This window comes from Gossypium hirsutum, chromosome A13, assembly GCF_007990345.1.
Source record: "Gossypium hirsutum isolate 1008001.06 chromosome A13, Gossypium_hirsutum_v2.1, whole genome shotgun sequence".
In the NCBI taxonomy this organism is placed as follows: domain Eukaryota; kingdom Viridiplantae; phylum Streptophyta; class Magnoliopsida; order Malvales; family Malvaceae; genus Gossypium; species Gossypium hirsutum.
Window position 1 is genome coordinate 97281573 of NC_053436.1, and position 14764 is coordinate 97296336.

General features: G+C 34.9%; 2 protein-coding genes across 2 annotated transcripts; one reads left to right on the plus strand and one right to left on the minus strand.

Annotated features, from left to right (window-relative positions):
• The first annotated feature begins 4257 nt into the window (after positions 1-4257).
• On the plus strand, positions 4258-4834 carry LOC107894382 (carbamoyl-phosphate synthase large chain, chloroplastic-like). The gene is made up of 2 exons (XM_016819662.1): positions 4258-4563; positions 4676-4834. Exons 1-2 carry the CDS (start codon positions 4258-4260, stop codon positions 4832-4834), a joined length of 465 nt encoding a protein of 154 aa, XP_016675151.1.
• Positions 4835-5766: 932 nt separating this feature from the next.
• Positions 5767-8446, minus strand: LOC107895250 (transcriptional regulator ATRX). Its single transcript, XM_041085367.1, has one exon. It carries the CDS (start codon positions 8053-8055, stop codon positions 5914-5916), a length of 2142 nt encoding a protein of 713 aa, XP_040941301.1. The 5' UTR covers positions 8056-8446; the 3' UTR covers positions 5767-5913.
• Positions 8447-14764: the final 6318 nt, after the last annotated feature.

The following is a 14764-nucleotide window of genomic DNA, read 5'->3' on the forward strand; positions in this document are numbered from 1 at the left end:
GTTGAACCAAGTTCTGTTGAGGAAGCACTTGCTCATCCAGACTAGCGTGTAGTTGTTCAAGCTGAATTCGATGCATTAATAGCTAACTCTACATGGGAGCTCTGTTCTCTCCCTCCTGGTCAGAAGGCGATTGGTTGCAAGTGGTTGTTTAAGATAAAGAAGAATCCTGATGGGACGATTAACTGTCGAAAGGTACGGTTGGTGGCCAAGGGCTGTTCACAGGTGTCTGGCTGTGATTTTAAGGAGACGTTTAGTCCGGTAGTCAAACCTGCTACCATTCGTGTCATTCTCTCTGTTGCTATGACCAAGGGTTGGCCACTCTGGCAAGTTGACGTAAATAATGCCTTTCTGAATGGCGATCTAACTGATGACGTGTTTATGCAGCAACCTCCAGGTTTTGTGCAACATGGTTCAAATGGTGAAAAGCTGGTGTGTCATTTGACTAAAGCTTTATATGCCTACGGCAATCTCCTCGTGCCTGGTTTGACAAGTTAAAACAATTTCTTATTTCTACTGGTTTTATGTTGTCAAAATCAGATGCTTCATTGTTTGTTCGATCTTCTTCTGACCACACTCTGTATGTGCTTGTCTATATGGATGATATTTTTATCACTGGCAGTTCATCTGATGAGATAAATTGTTTTGTTCAGCAGCTACACAACAAGTTTGCTCTAAAGGATATGGGTGATCTCTATTATTTTTTGGGGATTGAAGTCAGTAGATCTTCCTCTGGTAGTCTTCACTTGTGTCAACGTAAATACATTCGGGAGCTTCTTGAACAGAGTTCTATGTCTAATGTCAAAAGTGTTCATACACCAATGGTAAGCTCTTCCATGTTATCAAAGGATGAGGGTGACTGTCTTACTGGTCCAACTGAATATCGTAGTCTTACCGGTGCTCTTCAGCATGTCGTTTTAACCCGGCCTGATATTGCATATGCTGTTAATAGGGTGTGTCAATTTATGCATACTCCCACTACTCTACACATGGTAGCGTTGAAACACATTCTTCGGTATTTACGTGGTATTATTTCTCATGGATTGCTTTTTCGACGATCTGAGCGACTGTCTTTGGTTGGCTATTGCGATGCAAATTGGGGACTTGATTTTGATGATCGTCGGTCTACTATAGGCTACTGTGTGTACTTTGGTCATACACCTATATCTTGGTGTTCTAAGAAACAACAAGTTATTTCTCAGTCTACGGCAGAGGCTGAATATTGTAGTTTAGCAGCTGCCACTAGTGATGTTGCTTGGCTAGTCTCTCTATTGACAGAATTAAAACTAAGTTCAGCTGATCCTCCGACAATGTGGTGTGATAATTCCAGTGCCGTAGCTGTTGCCGTTAATCTGGTTCTGCACTCCAAGTTTAAACATGTTGAACTTGATCTGTTTTTTGTCCGGGAAAAGGTGGCAAGTGGAGAATTGATTGTTGGCGAAGTTCTTGCCTGTGACCAAGTGGCCGATGTTCTCACTAAACCATTGTCTGTGTCAATGTTTACTCGGTTTCGTCATCTTCTTCGAGTCATCTCACTTGAGGAAGTTGGATGAATGTTATAGTATCTAAATACACATGTGATTCATGTGTGATTAGCTAAGTGGTTAGGCAGTTACAAAGTTGGTATTTTGTTAATAACAGTTAAGGTTCTCTTCTTTATATAAGCATGTATATGAACCGAGTAAAGATAGATAGATAATTACCTTGAGTGTATTACTCCTTATCTTTTTAGTTCTCTTTAAGAATCTGTTGTTCTCAGTACTCTTTCAATATCCAATAAGTGTATCGTTTGTTTTATAAGATAACTTTACATAAAATTGTACAAATCAATAATTATAATTTATTAATTTTTTTTACCTAATAAAATATTATCACTACCAATATTATAAACTATTAACAATATCTGGCCGAATCCAATTGTCATCGGCCAAGCTTGTGAATCTGATTACTCGACTGCCCGAACTTGCAAACCATTGATAGGTACGTGGTTGTATTAATTAATCCAAATCCTGCAACCGTCATTACCAACTTGAAAAAGGCGAACCAGACTCTCATGTCTCCAATACCACTCAAATTAGTCAAACAAGTCCTTGAGGAAGAACCATTAGGATATGTGCCTTAGAGTAGGAAATTTGTAGTGAATTATTTTAATATTTCAGATTAATTAATTAATAAAATTTTTACATGTTTATTCAGTACTCTTTGTTTCACGTCCTCATTGGTTTTACATGAAAAGAGAATGATTAAATCTATATTTACTCATTAATTACTTAAATTTTAATTAATATTAAATTTTGTAATAAAAATTATTTTGTAATGCATAATACAACTTATATTAGAAGAAAATTTAAATAGGTCATAGTGAGACCTATTCATGGGCCGAATTCTCGCCTAGGCTCGAGGGCTCGTTCGAAATTTGAGAGGGTTTGGGTAAAAATATTAGGTCCAAAAAATAGGCAATAAAAATAGGCCCATTTAAAATATGAGCCGATCTTAGGCTTGAACATTCAAGGCTCAAGTCCGGCCTAGCCCCTTTTTAAGTTTATAATACTTTATATTATGTTATTTTTATATACTATGTAATTTATAACACATTAAAAAAATAAATCTCTACTAAATATATAATACTATTTTAATGTAAATATTAAAATAATATTAATATGACTATATAAAAATGTCAATAAATAAAAAAATATTAAATATTAAATATTAAATTAAAATAATATAAATATTTTTTTAAAAGAATAAAAATAATACGGACAAACTTAAAATGGGTCTAGGTTAGTCTTTTGCAAATATGGGTGGACTTGGGTTAGGCCCATATTTTGGGCCGAGCCGGGCTTGGGCAAGCATAAATTATATTAATATCATACTTAGGCCCGGCTTGAACCTGACTCGACTTAGAATATTTGCCTTGTCAATTAGGATTTTTAAAATTGTAATTGTTTAATTATTCTAATACTTGTGGCAAGCATTAATGAGTATGAGCTATATATGCAATCCATGTTGTGTGGATAAGTAATCTTAGCCTAAATAACCCCCATATGCGTGCATTTGTTGGTTATAATTAATCTCTCTAATTTCTAATGCTATTAATAAATTAAATTTTAAGCACTTTGTTATAGAGTTATTTTGTTAATAAAAGAAATAATTTCGACAAGCTTTTGGTTGACTATTTAAAAGGTAATGAGAGATTGGGTGGTATGCGTTGAAACACATAGTTGCTGATTGGTTTAAACTTATGTGTTGAATGGAAGCACTAGGCTTTAATGGCTACTTTGGATGCCATTATCTTTAATCCAAAATACAACAAGTGAACCATGTTTTCTCACTCTCCACGAATAAAGAGTAGAACACTCACACCCTAAGAATTTAGGTTGTAAACACAAACTACTTACTCTCAAATGCACTCACATAAATATGTTCATCGGTGAATAATGAAGTGTTCTCTATGCTCTTATCTAAAACCTATACAAATCTCTCAAATATAAAGAAATTTTCGAGACTTGCAAACATATTAAAGATCAATTACAATAGAACCGCTTAATTATAGAAACTACAAAATAGTCAAAAACAATACACTAATAAATATATAAGAAAAGTGGATTGTTGTAGATTCTTTCTTCAACGATATATTTAATGCGATCTAGATTTGTTCTCCACAATCCAAAAGGTTTAATTACTTGATTTTGAACCAATCCACTCTTCAAGGGCAATTGCTTTAAATGAATTAGTCCATACATATTATTTGGTTTCAATAAATTGTAACTTCAAATATGATAAGTGACATCCTTTTGCAATGATGATGAAAGTGATCACTTTTGATTGATACTTAACAGGTAAAAAATTTTGCCTCAAATCCACCAAAAAAGAAAATACTTGCCTCAACGTTATGTGTGATGTTGGTATCTAGCTAATTGATTTATCAAAGAATATTGAACTTATTTTTACATTGATGATCAAATTTATGTTATTAGATTCTCATCATTTTTTTTTTATAAATTTTATTTGCAACCTTTTGAAGTTTTAGTTTTAATTTTTAATTTTAAAATCCCCTTCTATTTTTACCAACTTGTTTTACCAAAGAAATATAATTACCAAACCTCTATCTGAATTCAACCATGCTGATTACTACATACAAATTTAATATTTTTAAGTAAAAAGTTTATTTTTATTAGACTTGGACCAACAATTTATCTGATGCAACCGGGATTGATGTAGCTTGCTGATTCACATGGTAACGTAGTGATTGGAGGGATAATGGAAGACATGAAGCAGGCCAGTGTCTATTCTGGTGACTCTGCCTACTCGATTCCCACTCAAACTATCCCACCTTCTTGCTTAGATACCATAAGGTCATCGACTACAAAATTGGCTGAGTCTAAATGTATCTGGGCTCATGACCTGCCACTATGCGATCCCAGCATCTGGTGGGGTTTTCAGGCAAATCCCCTAGCTTCTCGTACTGTAACATTTGTTTCCAAGGCAATTGGGTACCCATTGGATAAATATGCTGCTCTTGGTATGCCTGGGAAGTCGCTCAATGATTTAGCTTTTACAAAAGAGGTGACAACGAAACATGTATTAGGCCCTCAGCCTTAGTGACTTAATTAACCAAATCCCATCTTGAAAGAATAGCGAAATCATTCTTGAGACTGGGATTTAAAATTGTTTCTAGCAATTAGGACAGCTCATTTGGTTGAACTCAAAGGGTATCCCAGTGGAAGGGGCGCTGAAAATGTACCAAGGGCAACCACATGCGGCTGATATGATTGCTAGCGGTCAGATACAGTTGATGGTTGTCACAATTTTGATCAAATCCATGGCCGGCAATTGAGGAGAATGACTCTTGCTTACAAGCATTCACCTATAATCACAACTGTCGAGGGAGCCTTGGCTACTGCAGTCAGGCAATTCCAAGCACAATTATCATGATTGCAGTTCACAACTTCTTCAATACCCAGGTAAAATAAAATGCGGTAGTTTCACTTTTAACTTCTTTTTGGGTTTTCTTTAATAGAACTTTGTCATTGTCTTTACCTTAAAAAGAATAAGTAGGGAGGCCCATAGTGAGATGAAAAACATGGTCTGTGAAAAGGCTGAAAATCTCTGTTACTAACCAAAAAAAAAAAAAGGATAAGCACTAACTTCGTTGTCTTGAAATTTGATGATGATGACAATGCATGGCATGATTAACATGTGAGATACCTTACTTTTTTAAGTTGTTGAAGTTTTTTTATGAGAAATCATGTGCTCCTTAGCTTAATTATAGTGAATTTCAAAGCAATTTTCTAGTTTTCATCATTTCTCAAGTTGATTTTGAAGGGGGTTAATTTTAATTTATTGATTAGAGCAAATGTGGAACTTGAAGGAGCAAGATTGACAACATCTTTTAAACAAACCCAACTATAAAAAATTATGATTATAATTACAAAGAAGTCATGAATTGGACTATCAAATCATTTGTTAAACCATTATTTTCATTGTCTCCACCATGAAAGCAATGTAACGGCTCAAAATTGACATCTGGCGGAGCCTCTGCCAGCCTATTGGTAACATGCAATTCTTTCATCCATCATCTTCAGGTTGCCAATAATTCATCAAAAATCAAAATCATCCTTACTGTGCTACCCAAATTGGGATCAATTAAATACTACCTATTGGTAACATGCAATTCTTTCATCCATCATCTTCAGGTTGCCAATAATTCATCAAAAATCAAAATCATCCTTACTGTGCTACCCAAATTAGGATCAATTAAATACTATGGAAAACAAACAAATAAATTTTTTTTACAGAGCATAGAAGATACTGTTCAAATTGGACAAAAAACCCCTACAACATTTACTCCTACAACTTACCAGTTACCACAAACACTTTTTTAACCTTTGACTACTTTTTACCCAACTCGGCTCATCAAAACCCAACTCCAGCGGCGCCAACTCCAACTGAAGTCGGCCCCAGCTTCCTATTCTTCCAAAAGCAAGCATCAGGTGCTAGCTTAGCCGATGACCTCCTCGGCTCAGACTTGCAGCGCGTGAGCGGAAACGGCTCATACCCTTTACCTCCAACAAGCTTGTGCTCCATCGTTGTAGCCTTAGATCCGCCGCCGCCAGCTCCATTGACAGCTGCTGCACCCGCCGTATCCATAGGCGGAGCAGCCGGAAAAGAGCAAGAAGAGCGAGGTGGCTGTAAAAAAATAGGGCGAGGATTGGAGTCAACGCTGATTCTTCTTTTGGGCTCATCTCCACTGTCCTTTGGTTTGACTACTTGTTGCTTTCTCTTCTCTGGTAACCATCTGATGAAATCTGTGCTGCACACCCAAGTCTCCTTGGATACCTCCATTGACAGCTTTGGTTCGCACATCATTAATAGTAAACAATCTGGCAATAACTTATCTTGACTCTCACTCTCCTTTGACTCGTTTTCCAGGTCGGTTTCCGGGTATTCAAGTTCGGATCTTTCTTGGCTTGTCTCACCTTCTTCTTCCTCCTCCACTGTCGAATCTTCTTCTTCATCCTCTTCAGCTTTTGTTTGTTCTTCCCTTTCTTCCTCTCCATTTCCATTAACATTTTCCTCTTCAGCTTGGTGCAGCTCTTCAATGGCAGCTTCATTCTCAAGACTCAATGGAACTTCAGTCAAAGTTTGTTCTTTTGATGTTGATTCTTGCGGGTCTTCTTCCACTTCATGTTCATGTTCATGTTCTTGATCTTGATAATCTATACTTGTTTCTTCTGCAACTCCAGTACTTCCATTCTTCACCAAAACGGATTCAACCTCTGTTTCAGCTTCTGCTTCAGCTTCTGGGATTTCTTCTTGTTCTTCATTTGCTTCACAAGACACATACATGTCACTAACTTCACTTACTTGATGTTCCATTTCTTGCTCAAATTTTACTTCACTTTCTTCTCTTTCAGCTTCCAAAGTATCCTCTTGGACCAGCTCATGTTCTTCCACTTCCCCTTCCCTTTCATTTCCATCCTCCTCTCCCTCATCGTCATGTTTTTCTTTAGGAACTGGAGTTTCCCAAAACTTATTAGCAAGGGCAGCCATTTTAACAGGATCAGATCTACATCTCATCAACAACAATGCATTCTTAGGCGGTATACATATGCTCACTCTAGCAGCTGCTTCATCATCATCATCACCCTTATTTTCATTAGCAAAATCATTTATTTCAATATCTTCAAAGACATGTCTCCTTTGACTACTTCGCAACATCATCATCTCACTACTTTCCCTTCTCTCATCATCTTCCCCACCACCAACAACCAACTCAATCTCCCTCTCTTTCCCTTCCCCTTCTTGAACTGCCAGAAGCCACCTTGTAAAAACAGCCCCACAAGAAGACCTCCCATTTCCATTCTTATTCCCATTCCCATTCCCAACATTAGCACTAGATCCTCTTGTTTTCCCTTCTTTATCCCTTTGGTTAGCCATACAAGAAGACCTGCAAGGTAGAAAACAATTAAACTCAGCCCCAAATGCCCTTAATGCTTCACAAATAGTCAATGGCAAATGCACCCATTTCTTGCACTCTTGCTGCTGCTGATGATGGCTGCTATTACTGCTCAAAAAATGACCCATGTTGTAATCCTGAGAGCTACTTGAATCAAGACTGTTGCCTCCATTGTTATGATCCACTTTTCTGAAACTAACTTCTCCCCTTCTTTTAGATCTGCAAGCTCTAAACTTTTTGCCCTGTTTCTTGGTCTTCACTCTAACTTGACCAATGCAAGTAACCTTAGGTGAAGAAGGCTCAGGGTTGTCAAAACCGGAGCCTCTCTTTTTGCCACTATTTGTAGGGAACATTGGTGAAGCTTGACCACCTTTCATGCTACCATTATTTCTCAACCTCCTACTGAGTGATGAAGAGAGAGAGATATGTGAAGAAGATTCCCTAGAGCGACCAGGACTAAGGATGGACTTGGAAGAGATTTTCATGGATGATGAAGAAGAAAGGCGTGAAGTGAAACAAATGAAGAGCTCACTTGTGTTGTTGCCACTAGTGCTACTGTTGTTGATGCTAGTACTTCGATGGGGCCTCTCAGGATCCATTATACTTTTTTGCTTGACCTACTGTGAGATGGCCATTTCAATAGAATGAAGAACAAAAACCAAACAAATAAAAAAAGCTAAAGATTTTTTTTCAGAGATTCCTTTTTTGGTGTGTGTGTGGATGGTCAATGAATGGACATTATGAGTAAGGGGGGGTGTTATTTGGTTGTTTGATAGTCGAAGTGGTGGGCTGCAAACTGCAAAGCTTGACAGATAGAAAAGATTAATGGAAGAGAGAGAGATGAAAGCAAAGCAAAGCAAAGCAAAGCAAATGAAATGAAGCAAGAGAGGGTTTAATGGAAGGTGACGAAATGTTGTTTTGTCTTTTGCAGAGTGTTGTGTTGGGTTTTCTTTCTGGTTCCCCATGGGGGCATGGATGTTCGTGTGTTTTCCTTTTTCATTTAATAATTTTCTTTTGATTATTAAAATGGTTGTTTAAGGCTTCAAGTTTTTACCATGGGTAAATTTCATAGTTAGTTACTCAATTTTCCAAAATTTTCATTTTGGGTGTCAAAAAATAAAAATTTTCACTTTCAAAACTATCGTTAAAATTTTTTCCAATATTTATTGAATATAAAAAATAAATTATTATTTTTAACATTAATCTCATTATAAGTTTTTATTATATTTGTTTTTTTTATACAATGCTTAAAATTATTTATAACCGCTCAACCTTTAAATAGGGGGATAATGTGCTTCAACGCAACTAAACCTATGCTCTCCTACACGGATAATAATGTCGATACCAATCAAACTATTTAGTGGTGAGCTGATATAAAAATCAGGCTCAAGGAATAGGAAGAGTTGGCATTTTTTTTATGTTCTGTTTTTCCCTCTTTTAAGTGATATTTTTAAAGAAAAAAAACAGTAAGGGTGAAATATCATAACCCAAACTAAAGTATATCTAACAAAATTTGGTGGATAATTTTTGAATAATCCAAATCAGACAAAATATTCACATTTTTATCAAGGGATCAATAATCAATAAGCATAGTGAAAGGAAATAACAGCAAAGTAATCACAAAAAGTACGTGCCTCCTCAATGTTTTGGCTATAAACAAACAAATCTAAGCTACTACTATTAAGTTTGTTAACAATTGCTAAACAATTTGACTCAACAATCATGTGTGAAAGTCCAACTCCCTAGCCATCTTGAGGACATTAACAATAGCAAGTGCCTCGATCGATAGAGAATTAAAGGCACCCTCAAGCTGTCCAACACAAGTTATGCACACCATGACCTCCGAGTCACAACCACTATTTCGAAGGTCCTCAATCGTTCTCTAGCTTGCCATGCCGCATCAATATTTGATCTTCAATTGCACACCGTACGGGGCCTCTCACCTCTCGATCCTCGATCCCCTAGGCAAAAAGGGTACACATAAGAGGTTGTGAACCTTGAAGCCTATGGAGGGTCCGATCAAGAATCAAAGCATCTTGCGAGGTTATAGTCTTTCCTTGGATGATCTCCAAGTTCCACGCCCCCTATAGCTGTCATAGAACCACCAAAAGGCTTTTGAAAGCCTCCTTGTCGACCTTTCTCATAGCAAACTCCAACCTATCATCGCTCTGCAAAAAGAGGTTTTTAATAAAAGGACAATCATAAATGGCATGAATAAGATCCTCTTTCAAGCCACCACACCACATCTCCTACACTGATGTTCATTAGCCAAACAGAAAGGGACGCACTTCACAGCTGCCAAAAGAATCTCATGGCTCTATCTCCATCCAAATAACTTTATCTTGAGGAGGGTATTTATTTTTACAAATTTCCTTATAGTAAGCTCCATTTGTGTCATACCTAATCGAGTAAACCTCATTCGATGCATGACCCCAAACCAAGATATCATCGCTATAATTGCCACAAATGGAAATAGCCAAAATTCAATCCACATGGTCACCATCCAATAAAATTTGAATTAAATTCTCATTCCATCTAGAGTCACCCTCCACCAAATGAAAGAAAATTAAGATTCAACATTTTTTAAAACATGACAAATTGCTCTCTTTTTTTCACGTCATTTTAAAATCTAAAATGTCTAACATTTCTTAACATTCAACCTTATAATCATAACGTTAAGCAATAAAAGGTTCATAAATACAAAGCAACGTTAACAAACCAATAACTTTTTCCGTGAGACTTTCAAATGAAAACCAACTCAGCATAAAGAATAACAAGCATGCATCATAAGTTAAAGAAGAGGTCCAGCAACCAAATACTCATTCTACACCAATATGCCTCCTTCATGGTAGCCATTGCGCAACAACATTAAGCAGCTTGCGTAAGAGCATATTACAAATGAAATGAAAGTCTACATCAATTTGTTTCATTCTGTTGTGATCATTGCAGTAGACTGTGGGAGATCTCTGTAGTGGCATACGAAGTTCTTCTAACAAGCTTTTTTACCCAAGTAGCTTGGTGACAACATTTTCAATAAAATAGAACGTAGCCTGAGGTCCTGATGAGATGAAAATATGACGATAGGTATCATGAAGGTACCTAAGTACCCCATTTGCTGCTTTCCTATATGTAACCCAAAGGATGCATACATGTACTGGGAAAGTTTGTTCATGGAGAAATTGATGTTTACTAATTACACTTGGTCAAAAAAAGTGTCAATTACATGATGAAAATGAGTTGCATCAATCGAGGGTGCACCATTATTAGTGTGAAAAGTCTTCGTGTTGCTCATGAGGGTCTTGGTTAGGCTACATTTATTGATGTTTTCTTCAGCTCTTAGTTCCTTGACATGGTTTGTTGGGAGAGAATTATCCCACTGACCTATGTGAAAAATCTCTATGTTGCTCATGGAGGTCTTGGTCAGGCTGCATTTTTCCATGTTTTCTCCAGCTTGTAACTCGTAATTGTCATGGTTTCTGTAGGAGAGAATTATTTCGATAAACTGCCATAGAACCTCAACACCCAAAATATGGTTCAAGTAACCTAGGCCTTTAATTGAAAACCTTGCCGCTAAGTAAAGATACGGCATTGACAACAAGAAAGTTGATTAGCAACATTTTTATAGTTATTCTTTTTCCATCTTTTATATTAAGCAAAGTCGAACTTAAAAGTGAATCAAAACAAAAAATTTCATGCAATTTTTTTTATATTTTGGTGTTTTCTATTTTGAGAAAGAATGTTATATAAAATTAACCTTTTTTCTGTGCCATATTTAATATTATATAGCTTTCATAAGCCAGATTGAGTGAAAATGAATTGGTCTTGGCCTTGGGGTGAGTGAGCGAGTGAATGGGGGAACAAATCAATCACCATCCCCGTCTGTGTGTGCCCTCTTTTCTCTTCCCTTTTTCTTTGCCAAACTTCCTTTTAGTCGACCCAACTGCGAAAAATAAAAAAAATAAAATAAATAATACAAAAATTTTAGGTGGAAACTCTTTCGAGAAAAATTTACGGGCAAAGGAGAAGAAAATTCACTATGTCTATTTATAGGCTTGCAAAGCCATATTCTAATAGAATTGAAACACATTATCCTAATCAATATAAAATAAATGGAGTTTAATAAGGTTTAAAAACCTTATTCTAAAATAAAATAAAAGAAGTCTAGTTCTATATGGATTTTACTTTTATTTTATTTTCTATCGTTTTTTATTTAAATAAGAATTTGAGTGACTTAATTCTAACACCAACAAAACAATGAAAGAAACTATCCACTTTTTAGTGTATAAATCAAATACAAATCGAAGTACGTGGCCAACTCTGTTTTGAAATGATTTTTTCTTTTAAATCAAATTAAAAAGGCAAATTGGATGAATATTTATCTCATCTCACTCATTATATTATCTTTTAAAAGTGAATTTTTCAACAAGATAATAGTAATTTTTTAAGTACTTTTCATTCCGGTCCACCCAATATATAATATTTTGGGGGTGGAGTTGCCCCTTTTTTATTTTTTTTGTTATGGTGGAAAATGAAAATGGCTACACGTGACTACCAAGATGGGAATAGCAATGCATGCATTTAACTCCTTTTCTATGATCAAAATTTCATTTATTTTCGTTTATGGTCATTACTTTTTCTTTTTAAGGTATTCTAAAAGTTATATCCATTAAATACAGAATTAAATCAACTTAAACTCTTAAAAATATATTAAAAAGAGTATTTAAAGTCACTCATGAATCTATTGTATTTAGAGGCCCGTGTCATTTGGGAGAGGGTCATTACCTTAAATAAGGATTTTCGTATTCATAACATGCTTAACAAGCCGATGCTACCGTTATACCCTATTCCAAAGAAGTGGGAGCCTTTAAGAGGTACTATAAACATTAAATTCGATGCTACTATGTCCAAAACCAAAACTGGTTTTGGGGTAACTGCTAGTGACTCCGAAGGCTTTGTTATTGGTGGGGGCTATGGTTTCAAAAATGAGGAGATGACGGGTGACTAGGCAGAACTATATGCCTTCGAAGAGAGCCTCAAGATTGCTAGATTGCTGAATATTACAAAAGTCACCTTCGAACAGATTATGCCAGCCTCGCGAATAGAATTAAGAAGCGTAGGGATGATATTACTATCATGAGTTACCGCATTAATGAATGCTTTCAAAACATGGATATGTTTAATAATGCAGTTGTAAATTGGGCCTATCGTAATTGTAATAAGGTGGCAGACTTTATGAGTAATTATGCCATTTCTAATGAGGGTCATTTGGTTTTTGGTATGGATTGCCCTACGGTGATTCATAATCTTATAATTGATGATGCTATTAATTGAAGGAAGACTGACTTAGGTCTTTTTTTGTCACCAAAAAAAAAAGAAATTATTGTATTTGACAAATATCTCGTTTAGTCCTTCAAGTAACTCTAATAGTACCATAGATTAACACCTACCACTCTATATCAGAGCACTTATACTTGACGATTGAGGCTCACGCCCTATTTTCTTCCCATTATAAATACTCCCTTAATGGAGAGTAAAACAACACAATAACACAAGCAACATTACTCTATCAAAACTCCCCCCCGTTCCCAATCTTTCTAAAATCCCCAAGTGAAGTGGTTTCTCACAACTTTCACGATGATAACCTTCATCATCCTACTAACTTTGAACATTCTCATACTGTGAACTACAATAACAAATTACTCTTATTTTTGTACATCCATTCTTAAATATTATTTAAGAAACATTAAACTCATTATAATTCAATACTACTTAATATTTAATGCCTCATCACGTTCAAGCAACCATTTTATTACTAAGCTTAGTTGTGAACTAATTTAGTCATTAGCTAGCTCAGCATAAGGTATTACTTTAGAAGAAATAACATTAAAAAGAAATATTAAAATAAACTAATGAGGTCTTGGGTGTTGTTTACTTAAAAGATTGAGTTTCATCATGTATAATTTTTATATGTAGAGTTTTATCATGTGCAATAATTATATATAGATCTTTAATTCTATCTTACATGGGTTTTAATTTGATTCTTAATTTATTTATGTTTTACATTGATTTGATTTGATTTTGTAGTTATTTATACGTATATTTATGATGGTATCATGATTTATAAACTCTTTAAAAAATATATTAGAATAATCGTTAATTAAAGCTAATAATATTCCAAGTTAAGCTCCTAACATCAATTTTGATTGTTGAAGTTGAAATGTATGGTTTATAAATGCAATGAACCAAAAAGGTTGCATGTGGACAAAAAGCAAGAAAAAATTGTGGGTACGAAAACCATGAGCTGTTGAAAGAACTAAAAGTAAAATCCAAGTGGTGGGTATCGTCTGGCAGTGCCAGTGAGGCGGAGAATCTCATTAAAACAGCGCCTGAATTTTATTAATGAACTTCTAATCTCCTATTCGGCGTGAAAAGGCCCACCCTACTTCACTGCAGGGCAAAGCTTCAGTTAAAATTGAACTGAAATAGCTCATCCAAATACTGGTCTCCCAAAGGGCCCTTAATTTTACCCAATCACCAAATCTCAACCATAGCCTATTTCCCTACTCGCATCTCATTTTAGCTTAATTATTTTGCAAGCCAACCTCTCTTTTCTTTCGCCAAAAAGGAAATTAGATGCATAGCGTAACAAAATAAAGTCAAGAACCATATATGTTACATTCTTACTTATCAGTTAGCAATACTGGTAGTAATAGGTAGGGTTCGTTCGAGTTTCGGTTTTAAAAAATTTTCAAGTTTAGTCTCATTTTAATTTAGTTAGTTCACTATTAAAAAATAAAAAAATTCAAAAATATATTTTTTTAATTGATATTCTATAATAAAATTTAAATTTAAAAATATTTTTTATTATTTAAATTCAATTTTGGTCTAGCTCACTTGAGATACAAAAATTCTTGTTCAAGCGCAACCGTTAGACAAGTTTAGTTAATAATAAGGGTTCAACACTACTAAAGGTTAGTTTATTATTGAGGATAAAAAGTACAGTGAAAAAGAACTTTTAAAAAGTGTTTTTAAAAATATTGATAGTATTTATCGCTTTTGTCAAAAAGTGTCAATTTTAAACATGATATTATAAAGTAAAAGATTGAATAGGAAATAAAAAGGTAACTTCATTGAAAAATATTTTTTCAAAAGTGAAAAGCTAAAAATTTTGACTTTTTAATTTGAGTTAAAATACTTATTTAAAATTAAAATTTGATTTGAAAATATGCTTATTTACTAAAAAATTTATTTGAAATTAAGGTTTAAATTGAAAAGTACTTTTCAATCTCAATAATAAACAACGCCTAA